Source organism: Leptonotus elevatus, chromosome 5 (genome assembly GCF_054856555.1).
Source record: "Leptonotus elevatus isolate MCC_2025b chromosome 5, RoL_Lele_1.0, whole genome shotgun sequence".
NCBI lineage: Eukaryota > Metazoa > Chordata > Actinopteri > Syngnathiformes > Syngnathidae > Leptonotus > Leptonotus elevatus.
In genome coordinates this window covers 25,101,526-25,116,328 of record NC_141243.1, presented here as the reverse complement: position 1 = coordinate 25,116,328, position 14,803 = coordinate 25,101,526, and the positions used below count along the sequence as shown (strand labels likewise).

Sequence of the window (14,803 nt, the reverse complement as noted above, 5' to 3'; positions counted from 1 at the left end):
TAATAAGAACTAGCAGTAATTCAAAAATATACTTTGCATCACGCTTCACTATAAAATGTAGTATTGGGGAAAATATAGAGATTATAAAAAGTCATACAACATACATGGAGAATGACAACATTGTTTACCAAAAGCAGATATGCAATACTGCAATTTTCTTTTATGGTAGGTAATGTTGCTGTAGCTTCATATGTCACTCAAAGACAATTTCCATTCAGGCATTGTTTCTATCTAATATGTTCTAGTTCACTGTTTGACAAGGCTTTGGGGAAACATCTGTTTCCACTTTGTGAACGAATGCATTTTTTGAACATGGCGCTGCAAACTGGGACATTTGGGAACTGCTTAAATAATACATATAAATACAGTGTTGATTTACAAATATTTTTTTCTTCCTCAAAATAGCTTACTATTCTTTAAACCGCCTTCCTATTCTTTTATAATGTATATTACTGACATAAATGGACCCATTTACAATGCAAGTAAATGAAAGGCATTTACAGTATGTTTGAGTATTTGCAGCATGCCTTTTCTTCTGCATGTAAGGTGATTTCTGCCATTTTTGAGAGCTGTTGAAGGCCTCTATTAGAAACACATGTTCATAAGCCGTGTGTTGTTTTTGCTGGCAAATGTTCATCTGCTGCACAAGAGGTATGTACTGAAAATGCATCACGGTCAAAATGTTGAGAACGGAAATATTTTACAGTTAAGACATAGGGGCTGCTGTGTTGCTGTTATGCATGAAAACATTATAGCCTGCACATGTGGCAGTGACTGAAAGTAATGACCCAAAACGTCAGCTAAAGCTTCTTATAGCATAAAAATAGAGGGTTCTGTTCACCAATAAATAACTATGATGTGTGCTGTAATATAAAAATACAATCTAAATAAAATGTTGCCTGTAGTTGTAATTTTGCCACCTGTGAAGTCTAATTTGGGAATATCCCTTTGTGATTTAGCAATTTTTGACACATGAAACCTCTTATTGACCTCAGCTACAATGAAAAGCTAATTTCAGCGTAGTAGCAATTAAAGTATAAGCAGGGGACATTGCTGAAAAATGTTTCATTTGGATTACTACACTGCTAATTGTAAATCTATTTTGCAGGGTTCAACATTAACTACGTAGACAGAAAAAGCTTCTTTTTTTTTACCAGTTTTTTTTTCTAGTGTTGCTGTTGGGATTTTTTTTAAGCCTGAAAAGAAGCAAGCGAGACGTTACCAAATAAATAGTCATTCTGTAGAATATATTGAGTAACTTACTTTTTGATCATTACCAATTATTTTCACAATCATAGCCAAAAGTATAGTCATTTGTGTGGTGGATATCTCATCCCCCGCAAGCTGTTCAATCTGTGGTGTTGTGGTACGAGCAGAAAAGCATTCAGTAACGTAATTTTTTCCATTTACAGACCTACTGTTAGTTGGGCCTGTGCAAGTCTGTGGGTTTAGGGTTAAGGTAATATAATATTCATATATTAGTGATATATGGGGTTAGGGTCATTGTAATATATATATATATATATATATATATATATATATATATATATATATATATATATATATATATATATATATATATATATATATATATATATATATATATATATATATACAATAAAATATATTTTTTTCCCAAGTTTTCATACTCTTATTAACATAAAAGTAAAGGAAAAGTTAAACTAAGAAATATGGCTGCATTTTTTAGTCATTGATACAGTCATTTCATAATAATTTATCAAATTTAGTTAAAATTAAAAAGTTGTACTGTGCTGTAAAAACTACTGTGTTTTTGCTGTGTTAAGGTCATTTTTCTGCCACTCGATGGCATAATTGCATTTGTAAGACGTTGGTGACAGCTCAGTGCATTTTTCATTTAATAAGGGGCGGTCATTAATCGCGCATTAAAGAAATTAGTGGCGTTAAAGGAGCTAAATTAACTTTGACACCCCTAATATATATATATATATATATATATATATATATATATATATATATATATATATATATATATATATATATATATATATATATATATTTATATATGAATTTACTTATTTGTATTGAAGTTTAGATGTTATTTCTCTTTTCCCTCGTGATTGACTGTAAAGGGTGTAGCCCGCCTTACACCCAAACCGCAGGGATCACATGTGACCCTGAACATTATGAAAAAGGGATTGTTTGCTGGCCTATAGTGTCACAGCATCTACAGTATTGGTGTATACTTATGCACTGCTATATTGTATTGCACAAGATGGAGGGCCATTCATCTCTTTTTTACATGTCATCCCACAAATGGCTTTTCCATCTGTGCTACTTTCCCCCAAAACAAGACTCATGCAGGAAAGGACTGTCCCTCGAGAGTGCCGCAACAAAACAAGACACACATGTTTGCAATTGTTTTTCTTTTTTTGGGGGGGTAGCTGAATGTCTCACATTTTCAGGGTGAGAGACCACGTGAGAAGTGTCTGATTTCCAGACTGGAAAGGAATTTTGAGAAATTAAAGAGGGTGGTTCACATTGTCCAGCCAAAGAATAGGTGCTAACCTCAAAACAAATTTGAAAAGTTGTCTTTACTGCTTTGTGTATACGCACAAATTGCAAAATGTTCGTTCTTTAACATAGCTTTAACAAATTTAGAGCCTCCTCAGACCACATCACAAACTGATGTATTGGCTTTTGAAAAAACATCAAACAAAACATCTCTCACCCAAGATGCACAAAGAATTGACACTAAAGTCATTTATAAAAGCAGGATTTTTATAATTTGATGAGAATAACTTAAATTGGGAATTTGCTAATAAATATACTAAGTAACCCTGACTCATCACGTTTACCTTCGTACCGATTAAATGCTTGTATGTGCATGTACTGTATGTGTGTTATCAGACACTGTGATCCCATCGTTGTCACTCAACAATCGTGCAACCAGAAAAGCCTTTGAACTGCTTGCATTTTTTGGTTAATTAAAGGCTCGATCACTTGCAGGCTGCAAATTTGCTAAACATTTCCCAATATTTACAGTTGACAAATCACCATCAAAAAGATCAAAGGTTGTGCTGCAACTTGAACAGACATGACTCGTATAGTAAATTTTCTGTTGCTTTCAAAGCTAATTTCATGAATTTTGTTGAATTGTTTTTGTTGTGCTATATTTTTTCTTGTACTATCTATTTTAACTACTTGTGCAGTATTTTTTCATTCTTGCCTTTTTCCCCTCTGTGTGTTTGGTGTCCAGCATTCTCTAATTAAACATTGGAATTAATTTAAAAATATGTATTATCTCTTCTCAGTTTCTGTGTTTAGCAACATTTCCAATGATACCTAACCTTTTGAAAAAAGGACAACGTTTCAGAAAGTTTTTGGGCCGGGCCATCTCGCGCCACTTTAAAGCCCGGCACACACGAGGCGCCATTAGCTCTAGAGTAGAGGTGGAAATCCATGTCCAGAAAGTAAAAACCCTGCCACAGTTTGGCTTTAGCCCCTGATGCTAGCTAGCTAGCTCCCTAGCTAGCTCCCACGCCCTGCTACTGTTTGGCTTTAGCTCCAGGTGCTAGCTAGCTAGCTCCCCAGCTAGCTCCCACAGTGCTCGTTTACCGGCTAGGGAGCTCGCTAGCATCAGGGGCTAAAGCCAAACTGTGGCAAGGTTTTTACTTTCTGGACCTGGATTTGCCACATCTGCTCTACAGGCTTTAATGTGGGGCTCTTACTGCCTAAAGCCAGCTGGAATAAACTCCAACACCCCCGCGACCCTTGTGAGGAATATGCGGTTAAGAAAATAGATGGATGGATAATGTGGGGCTTACACCATATTTCATGAGAAGCATCCCTCATTTGTTTTCTTTTTTGGGGGAGTAGCAAAACAAACAGCAATATCTCTTCAGCTCGAAGTCGCCAATGTGTATGGTCACATGATCCCAAACACGTGATCAACGCAAAACTTTAAGCAGTTATGCCAACAGTGCCTAGCATGCGCAGAACAGCGGCATCATGTGCGCCAGGCTTTAACTTCATGCATTAGCTGAGATTTTTCATTCTTGTTAGTTTTTATATATATTTTTTACTTTGGTTTCATCAATTGAGTTAGTTTTAATTATTGTTTACAGGCATGTTAGCTTTTACTAGTTGTTTTTTTGTGTGAAAATGTTTCTTTAGTATATGACATATTTGTTGATTACGAGATAAAAACAAAAAAGTATTAATTGTATAATAAAGTAAATTGCAATACTCAAACTGACCTTCTTCTGTAGCTACAAATGTACCACAATACATTTCAAATTAACCCTGAAAGCATATTTATATTATTAACTGACAAAGACAAAAATTAAGAATCTGCAATTGGCTGGCGACCAGTTCAGGGTGTACCCCCGCCGACTGCCCGTTGAAAGCTGGGATAGGCTCCAGCATGCCTGCGACCCATGTGAGGATAATCGGTTTGGAAAATGGATGGATGGATGAAAACGAAGGACATTTTCACTTGTAGTAAAATATCAATTTCAGTTAGTTTTGGGGTTTATTTTATTTTGTTAACGATTTTTTTGTTTGTTTTAGTTCTACTTATTTCATTAGTTTTCATTAACTATAATCTTGTAGTGGACATGAACCATTATTTTGAACAGGGGTGACCACACTCAGTCCTCGAGGGCCGGTGTCCTACAGGTTTTGGATGTTTCCCTTCTCCAACACAGCTGATATATGATCAGCTCATCAGCAAGCTCTGCATAAGCTTGGTAATGATCCTGTTGATTGGAATCAGCTGTGTTGCAGCAGAGAACCCTCCAAAACCTGCAGGACGCTGGCCCTTGAGGTCCGAATTTGCCCATCACTGATTTAGAATTCTAATTCATCAACATATGCGCATTGGTACGATGAAAACGGGCCCGTAGGCACGTGTCATGAATGTGAGGATAATTTTGTGTATACGCTCAATATGTGTACAAACATTTCTACACAGTCATTACTGAATGAGGCCCACTGTGAGGGTTTGGCAGTGATATTGATGTCCCCTTCACCAGATGCATTTTAGCTGCCTATGCTTTGCAATCTTAGCTTCAATTTGGCTCACAAAAAGTCAGTTGACTCACGTATTGTGTGTTTGGTAAACACAGTCACAAGACCTCAGTCACGTGCCATCTTTGTTATACAGTACTTCTTCTCAATCATACTACTTTGCACAACCTTATATTCTTTGCACTGTGGATTTTGTTGGACACATGCAGTTATGTTCTGGCAGGACATATTGTAGTAGAGGACAGAGAGTGGTGATTTGCAGTTCCCACATTTTTGGCATTGTGTTGGACTTGGAGGAAAATGCTAATTTTTAGAAGCTACTTTCTTCATTATTTGATGTACTGTATTATGTATGTGAGAGGAGTTATGAGCATATCTGTTGAGCCACCCAATATGTTTCCATCATGTTCCAAAGCTTACTTTTTAACACAGCTCAAGAATGTGGCATAGGTCTGTGCGAGAGCAAAATGATAAATCCGCATACAAGCAAATAGTAGGGGTCGTAAAGGGTCTGTAGGCTACGTATCAGGATTGACATTATTTGCCATGCTTTTGTAAAGCCACAGTAAAACGTCCAAAAGTATGGAGGACCAAAACTGCCAAAATTCAAAATAAAGAAATACATACAGAAATAAAACAAACTACATTCAAGAATTCAAAATATATAATAATGTACTTGCTCTGTCCTGGCCTGGTCGACGGCTCCCCTCTTTAGTCGTTGAATCGGTGGAGGCTGATGTCTGTGGATCTCACTCTGCTTCATCCATCCTTCCTTCCTTTCCTCAGTATTTCCTTTGGTCTCTTGAGATCTCCCTAATTTGTTAGAATTTAGATGTTTCTGGGGTTGGTGAAAGATTCTGGTTGGTAACCCGGTGGGTAGTAGGTGATGTCTGGTCGGTGTTGGATTTCACTCTTCTTTCTTTTCTTTGATCTTTCTTCGGGTCTCCCCTGTTTAGGTGAACGGTATGGGATTTTTAATGTTTAAGGTTTTAGGTGAATTAATGAGCACGCACGCACATATGCACACACACGCCTCCACACGCACATACTCACGCACGTACAAAAAAAAAAAAAAGTTCAAATAAATACAAAAATTAATATAGATATAGAAATACAATCAATCAATAAATAAAAACGGCCTGCTCTCACATTTATTTATTTTATGCTGCAGGTGCTGTCAGGTCGAAATGTTATGTTATTCAAATGAGGGGGCAGTCCTAAGAGTGTCTTGGGTTGGGCTCCGCCATTGCAAACTGCATTTCAATAGTTGAGTGAGCGGCTCTGCGAACAAGGAAGTCTCGCCGGCTTCCAGCAATGGACGACTATCTTGTCAAGCAACTCAAGTCTCAAATTGTGGTGACAGTGGACAAGATAGTCGTCAATTGCTGGAGCTCTCCATTCAAGTCGGCGAGACTTCCTTGCTCGCCAACCTGCTCACTCTACGTTTGCAACAGCAGAGCCCAACCCAAGACATGCTTTTTATTTATTGATTAATATTTAATTATATTGATATATTTATTGTTATATTTATGTCTACATTTATTTTTACATTTATTTAAAAAATTGTAATCTCGTTTTTTAATTTAATTTTTTTATTTGTTCTTTTATTTGTTTAGGGATATATGTTGTTGTTATTTCCATTTATATTTATTTTATGCATTTCATTTTTGAATAATATTTTTTGATCCGTTTTTATTTCAACATTTATTCATTTATTGCTTTATTTAGTCATTTATTTATTTTTAATTTTGGCAGTTTTGGTCCTCCATACAAAAGTGGTACAATTTGCTACTCAACAATATTTTTGTAAAAGTACGCCTCATAGTCTCAATTTATATATGCTTGTGCTTTGGCTTTTAGTTGGGTTTTTAGTCAGAAATTTAAATAAACACCTATTCAAATGTTTTTGTGAGTAGAGAAGTATCTTCTATTTTATTGTTATTTAGCATGTTAACTTGGTTTAGATTGAGGAACAAAATGTATTTGAGAGACAAGTCTATTTATTTTATATAATTGTCACTGTTACTGATGATGTAATGGTTAACTTGCTTAACGTTTTCGTTGGCAGGGAGGTTTCAATTGCCACTCGGTGATGAATGTGCAAGGGGAAAGTGTTGTCTGTCTTTATGTGCTCTGTGACTGAATGACTGACTGACTGACTGCCAATCCATGGTGTAGTCTCTGTGATAGAAAATTGAAGGATGGATAATGGTTACATTCAGCAGAACGGCAAACAAGGTTCAAAGCTTTTTTCATGGTTTAATGTACTGTAGTGTGTTTTGCCCTCCTTTAAAGCATGTCCTGCAGTCTGTCCAGAACAGCAAAATGGACTATAAAATAAAGTGTAGCCCTCTCATAACTATTCAGTAAGTCATGTTCTGTATTCTGCTAGTCAAATTCATCCCTTTGTTCGGGGGTAGAATGTGTTGACAGAAGCCCACTCTTTAGTCACATCTTTAATTAAAAATAGGGCATGTCATTTTTCAATAGTTTGGAAAAGACCTTTGTCACATTAATTACAAGTAATCCACAGGTGGGTCTGTTTATCTGAATTCCGGTTACCATGGAGAATCTTCAGTTTATGAGCTTTTGAAGGCAAACACAGTTGCAGGGCATCCAGTTACAGTGCCACTTTAAGAACAGTTAAAAGGTGTTTGACTTGAAAAATGTTTGATCACAGCGAGCCGGTAGATCAACAGCCTACCTAGGTGGCAAGGAAATGGGGTGTTTTATTGTCTATTATGTAACACACAAGGCAATATTAGACGGGATGTCCATTCATCCATGCACGTTCTATTCCGCTTGTGCTCATTAGAATCACTGATGAGTTTGAGTGGGGGTGTCCAAACTAAGGCCCAGGGGCCATTTGTGGCCTGCCATTCACAGAATATACTAGAAATGGCATCTGCTACTAATGAATGTTTTATATACTGTATACTGTAGAGCTTTTCTAAATATGAAAATATGCTAATTAACTATTTACAAATTAAACAAGTAACAACATTTGACTTCACTGTGGTGAACAACAATTTACAAGGGAAAATTGTTTCCTCCACTTTCTACTATGTGTCAAGGTCCAAACTATGAAAATATCACGTGAATGATTCCCAAGTAACTGCTTCAGAAATTATCATTTTATGACAGATGGCTCCCGTTTTAGTTCTGAATGTAGAGAGATGGGATTCGGCTAGTGTTCAGTGCAAAGTCTGATATTTTATGCTGGGATACATGGTGTCGGCCACCTCAAAATCTTGAAAAATACTAAAAAATTTGCCTTATAGTATGAAGTTTCGGATACATTTTTCAAAAACAAAAAAACACTGTAATATATCAATGCATCAGGCTACATAAACGGCCTTCAGGTGGCAGCAGAGTAAAGAGATCAACCAGGGCCATGTGAATAATGATGAAACTTAGCTATATTCTAATGCTAATTGCTGCAAAACAGAAACAGATAGAAATATACTTAACTTTACTCTAATCTTTCTTTTGGTAGGTTCCATGTTTTTTATAGCAATAGAACACTGTGGGCCTTGCAAAATCTGTCAAAATCCAGTAAAACAGCTGGGAGCGAAGGGGGTTGCTTCAGTGAAAATGGCTGGGAGTAAATGAGTTAATTAATGGTTGAACAAACATCTTGAAAAGTGATGATTTTGGTATGATATACATGGTTTTGGCCTGACGCCAGTGGTATAAACAATCAGACAAATTTGCTCCTTTGGCATCCTGCAATTTTTCTATATGTGGCCCTCAGAGGAAAACGCTTGAACCCTCCTGTGTTAGCTGACTTATGATAACTGCCCCTAAGAAAATGCAAATCCACACACCAGGAAGGCCCTAACCTCACTGCAAGGCAGATTTGTTAATCAATATTCCGCTCCAAACTCTCTGGGTGTATTGAGGAAGTAAGCATACTTTTAATTTGTTATAATTGCATCTTTCACGTGTGTTTCCTCTTCCAGAACCTGGATATTCAAGTTGAGGATGTGCGCATTCGAGCCATTTTGTCATCATTACGCAAGCGGATCCCTGTGACAGAGGGCTACGTGGAAGTCAAGGATGGGGGTAAATGGAAGCAGATCTGTAACACGGAGTGGAGCCACTTTAACAGCAGAGTCATCTGTGGCATGTTTGGCTTCCCTGGGGAGAAGAAATACAATGCCAGAGTCTACAAGTGAGTATTTCTCTATAAGAATTCATGGTTTTGAAATACAGTATACAGTACTGTCGTTTTGTAAGAATATGACCACCACACATCCACCATTATTGTGACCTATAACCTTATACTTAGAGAAGGGAAAAACAAATAAACACCCAAGATACTGTGCTTGCACAAGTGTGCACGCTCGTGTGCACGTAAAGTTCAGGTGTACTAGTAGGCTTTTCCTGACATGGAACTGTTCATAATTCTTTCCAGCTGAAGAAAAACAGCCCCAAATCATGATGCTTGCCACCACTAGCCTTGACGGTAGGTATGTTGGTGACGAGTCGTGTTTGCGCCAAACATACCTTTCGGAATTATGGCATGCAAGTTCAGCCTCAGTAGCATGGTGGACATCTGGTTAGCACATCCTCCTCACAGCTCAGAGGTCACGGGTTCAAATCTGGGCTCTGGCCTTTCCTTGTGGACTTTGTTTTCTTTGTGCCTACGTGGGTTTTCTCCGGGTAACTCCGGTTTCTACACACATTCCGAAAACATGGATGGTAGGTTAATTGGAGACTCTTAATTCTCTGTAGGTGTGAATAGTCATTTATCTATTTGTGTCCTGTGATTGGTTGGTGACTAGTTCAAGTTGTATCCAGCCTCGGATGGATGGATGGATAATCCGATTGAATCGGATCACAACACATTTTCCATCAGCTAGTGCTTGCCGCTTGCAGCTCCTTCAATTTTGCTGTCGGCCTCTTAGCGGCCTCCCTGACCAGTTTTCTTCTCATGTTTTCCTCAATTTTGGAGGGATGTCCAGTTCTTGGCAATAATACTGTTGTGCCATTTTTTTCTCCACTAGCTGATGACTGTCTTCTTTGTGTTCCATGGTATATGTAACGCCTTGCAATTCTTTATCATTCTCCTGAATATTATCTCACTTATGCTGTGGAAGCTCTCTGCAGATCTTAAAAGATGTAATGACAAAAATGTCAGGAAAATCCTGCTAGCACATCTAAACTTCAGTTGGGGATAATCCAAGGCATCTTAAATTGTGTCAGGTGTGTGCTGACTCCAATAAAACAAAAATATTGGTTAATTCTGAACACAGCCACATCTCCAGTTACAGTTGTGCTTGAAAGTTGGTCATTGAGTACCCCTATCTAGCCTGTTTTCCATGTCTCCCTCAGCCAACACAGCTGAAGATTGTTATCAGGCTTCATGCAGAGCTTGCTGATTAGCTGATCGTTTGAAACACCTGTGTTAGCTGAGGGATACATGGAAAACAGAGTGGGGTACACGGGGACCATGGTTGAGAACCACTGTAAACTTACTCTATGGTGAGACAAAAGCTTGATGCCCATAAAATCCAAAATACTGTGGCAATTGTTTTGATATTTTCAGAGGTTGAACTTGACATGAGTGGAGATATGCATGTGAATTTTGGTGACCATTCATAGCATTTTGGTGTCATTAAGTGACGTTCAGCTTTTTTACATTTACAGTTGTGCTCTTATGTTTACATACCCCAAAGGGTATTTAAACTTTCAAGCACAACTGTATTCATAAGAGCTTGTGCACATTTGTGCAACCACATTATCTCAGTCGATTATTTTTGCTTCCCCTCTCTGACATATTTAATGTTGTTTTTTTTCCCCCCACCCACTCCCCCCGGGTGAGATGTACAGGTTGTAAGTCACATTAATGCTGCTTTCATGAGCCAAACAGCTACAGGTTAATTATAGCCTACCATAAAATAGTGCCATTGCATTTAACACTAAATTGAGTGTGTGCAGAGGCTGGAATTTTCCTTTTCTGCAGCAGAGCATGGTGACTCCTCAACTTTCCATCTACGTGTCATCCTGCTCCCGCTATGACTCCTGAAATGAAATGTGTGGTGTGTTTTTTAAGTCTGCCGTTAAAGGGCCAATCTGGCTTGTCTCTAATAATCCTAAAGTTGACTCTGCTCTGACACATCTACGCAGACTCTAATATGGTTTTATCAAGAGTTCCTTTAGAGATATTAGGTTTAAATGACAATAATCATTAAATAAGAAAGAAATGTAATAAAGGATGCAATATGAATTTGTATGCGAGAAAGCCAGTTAAGCCATGGTTTTATTTGTTATGTTATGGCTATATCTGATTTACAAACATACATTGGTAGTGCAAGTCCTCCATCTGTAGTCATTGTACGGTGGCCTAGAAGTAGAGAGGTTGGGGGTGACAGGTAAGCAGTGGTTCATTTTCATGGGACAGGACTGCCCTCTCACACTGTTTTGCATAATCATGACTGAAGTAAAAACTCAGAGCGCAGGGTAATTTCCAATCCAGGTCAATATCTTCATTTCATGATAGTAAAATAAGAAATGTATTGGTAGAATTGTCCTTCCATTGGTGTTCTATCAAACAGTTCTAGTATGCATTCCAGCTGGCCTCTAATTGCCCGGCTGTGGCTAACAAAATTAATTGTGACTCTTATCCAGTCCCGAATAAAAAATAAATGTTGCCGTCCCCATGTTTTTTTTCTTTTACATACATCTTAGACCTTTAGGGTATGCTGTTGTACTGAATTAGCCTAATAAATAATTGCATAAAATGGGATTCCTTAAAAAGACCACACCAGCGGGCTTCCTCATTAGCATAACAAGGTTTGACATATTTATTAATTATACATCTTGTTATCACTGTTTGTCATCTTTACAAAAATATACAACAGAGTAAAAATTCCATTTGGCCTTAAGGGATTTTAAAATGAGTACAATATATAGTGCTGAAGCAAATCTATTGTTTTTATTTGAACAAATGTTCTAATTTTTTTCATAACACAAAAGATAAACGTCACAAACATAACCAACAAACCCCCAGAAACCAAGCCAAAAAAACAAACAAACAATCTGACAGACAAGCTAAACCAATGACTATGTAAACAAAACACACAAACAAAAACAGACATGACCAAATAACTCAAAACATACGGTACTTGTTAGAAACATACATATTCACATAACCTACAGATATTTACACGTACACATTTACACACAAACACAATAAGTGCAGAAGCAAATCGAATGAAATATTAATAAAGGGGTGATGTTTTTAGAGCTGGTAACCGTTTTGTGTGTATCACAATGAAAATCTCCTTTAATAATAATAATAATAATAGATGTTATTTGTAAAGCACTTTATATTTGACATAAAACCTCAAAGTGCTACAGTGAGTGAAAATAAAACACATAGTAAAAACAATGTATTACAAAAATTAGCAGGCAGTAAAACCAATTTAAAAAACCCTATAAATAAGATAAAACAATTATAAAAGAAATCACTTTTCCTTTTCACATATTTGTAAATTTTAGACGACAATATCATAAATGCAAAGAGTAGCATTACAACATAAATGCTCACACTAGACAAAATAATAACATAATCATAATTGAAAAATAATATTTAGTGTCACAGTTTTACTGGGCTACCCAGTGTCATCTCTCTTACTCCCTACTGTACATACTGTACGTATATTTGCATACATAAACGTGTCTCGGCAGTTTGTTATTGTAACTGATTCTTATTCTTTGATCTGTGCAGAATGTTTGCTCGCAGGAGGAAGCCCACCTACTGGGAGTTTGCCATCAACTGCACCGGCAATGAGGCCCATTTGTCCAGCTGTAAACTAGGGAGGGATCAATCTTTGGAGTCCAACGGAACCTGTCCTGAAGGCTTGCCTGTGGTGGTGAGCTGTGTTCCTGGCAGAGCTTTTGCTCCATCGTCTGCCACTGGATTTAGGAAGGCCTTCAGACAAGAGGTACATTCTCACTTAACCTCTGCTCATGCTTGAAAAGCACTTTGGTGTGTCAATTGAGTAATTAATTTAAACACTCGTCAATATGGGCAGACCACAGGGGGCCGTGCTTGCCCACCAAGATTCTGGACCCCACCTACTCCCCATTAAATGTATTTCTTAACATGAATATAGCTACTATGAAAACAAAAATTACATTTTCAAAAACATTTTCATTTTTGGAGATCTGCACAAGCATACTTACGGGTGGGCACGGCCCCCTATGAACCACCCATAGCGACGGGTGTGGTAAAACCTTTATGTTCTGTCCTCACTCGATGTGTGACTGTTTTATCCAGCTAAACAGAGAGTCAACAGACGAGATGTTGCTTGTATCTTTTATCTCTTTTATGTAAAACTGAAACAAACAAAAATACAACACAGCACATTAGTACAGCGCTGAAAATGTCTGACTTACATTGTTTTCTAACTAAATTAGCATACATACACCAATCACAAAATGTAAAGAAATAACATTTATCACACCAATAAGTGCACTTTTACGTTGTTTAGAAAATGTGTTCTGAATTAAAGTAGATAACACAACCAAGGTACACTAACATAGTTAGCTTAGTTAGCAAACTCAAGTCCGTTAGCGTAAGAGGCTAACGAATGCTAACATCTTCCATGACTCATTCTTAACACATTTTTACCAAAATTATTTTGAATTCTCAAAAACATTCAACTTGACTTATTAGCACTTTATAGCTTACAGAAAAGTATGCAATTTGAACACAAATAGTCACTTACCACCTTAACTGGGCCAACGCTCCACCGAGTACGTGTTGCTCTTGAGGAGCGTCATTGAAAACTCACGTCAATTCAAATGAGTCAGACGTAATACATATTTACCACTAGAGGGTGCTAAAAGTCAACATAAATCAATGCAAATATAACATAACAAAACTATAACATTACACTTTATGGTTAATGAGTCAACTCAAAACGTTCACCTGAGGTAGAAAGATACAAACTTTGATACATGAGAAATTGTTTCAGATTTAGAGCCCTATTTTAATATACAGGCGCCATATGCTCGGTGTAAAAATGGCCGCATCTTAATTTTTGTACTGGGGCAAGCCTAATTTAGCGTGTTTGGGACTGAGGGCATTTTCTATTACACACCCCCAGCACACTTGCCAATTTGGTGACAAAAAGTAGACTAGACTTTAGATCCGCACAGAGGTGGTCTAAGTTGTGGCGCAGGTGGTGTTGATCAAGCTGCAGCTAGACAGAGTCTGCACTCTGTGGTGGATGTCACCGTGTTTCATTCATAAAATGACAACAGTGTTAACACACAGACGTACAATCGGGGGTAAAAGGTGTCAAATAGCCTACTTCACATGTGTGACTGACTACATTATCTGCAAGAAGAGTTTAGAAATGTACTTTGCGTAAACCTGCAACAGACAATTTCTGCTTCCGCTATATCAAGGACTGTGTGCACCTCAACTGTACTGATTTTAAAGAGAATGAGGGGAACCACTTCGATTGGCCGGGAGCCGACTCCGTTCCATCCCACAATGGCGCAAAGGCCTTTCTACCTGTGCCCGTCTGCTAAAATACGTCAAACCATTAAAACACACACAATAAAGTATTTCATAAAGTCTGTTCTCACCCTCTTGCTGTCAACATAGACTGTTGTATAGCATAATTCTCCAATAATCTGTTTATTTGTCAGTCCCGCTTAAAGTTTGCTCTAAAACTAACCCATAAAACAAGAGAAGTAAACCTTTTATAATTAAACACCCCAAAATGATCAACAAAACTGTATCGTTTCATCTAACAAAAGTCTGTTTGCTCAA

At 37.5% G+C, this 14,803-nt stretch overlaps 1 protein-coding gene across 3 annotated transcripts in view; it reads left to right on the top strand.

Annotated features, from left to right (window-relative positions):
* The window catches only part of loxl2b (lysyl oxidase-like 2b), a 48,240-nt gene that overhangs the window by 17,677 nt on the left and 15,760 nt on the right, over positions 1-14,803 (top strand). For all 3 annotated transcript variants that reach the window (XM_086075197.1, XM_086075195.1, XM_086075194.1), the window contains 2 exons: positions 8,973-9,184; positions 12,746-12,962. In XM_086075197.1, coding sequence (XP_085931323.1) covers positions 8,973-9,184; positions 12,746-12,962 — 429 coding nt within the window. The remainder of the gene's footprint in view (positions 1-8,972; positions 9,185-12,745; positions 12,963-14,803) is intronic.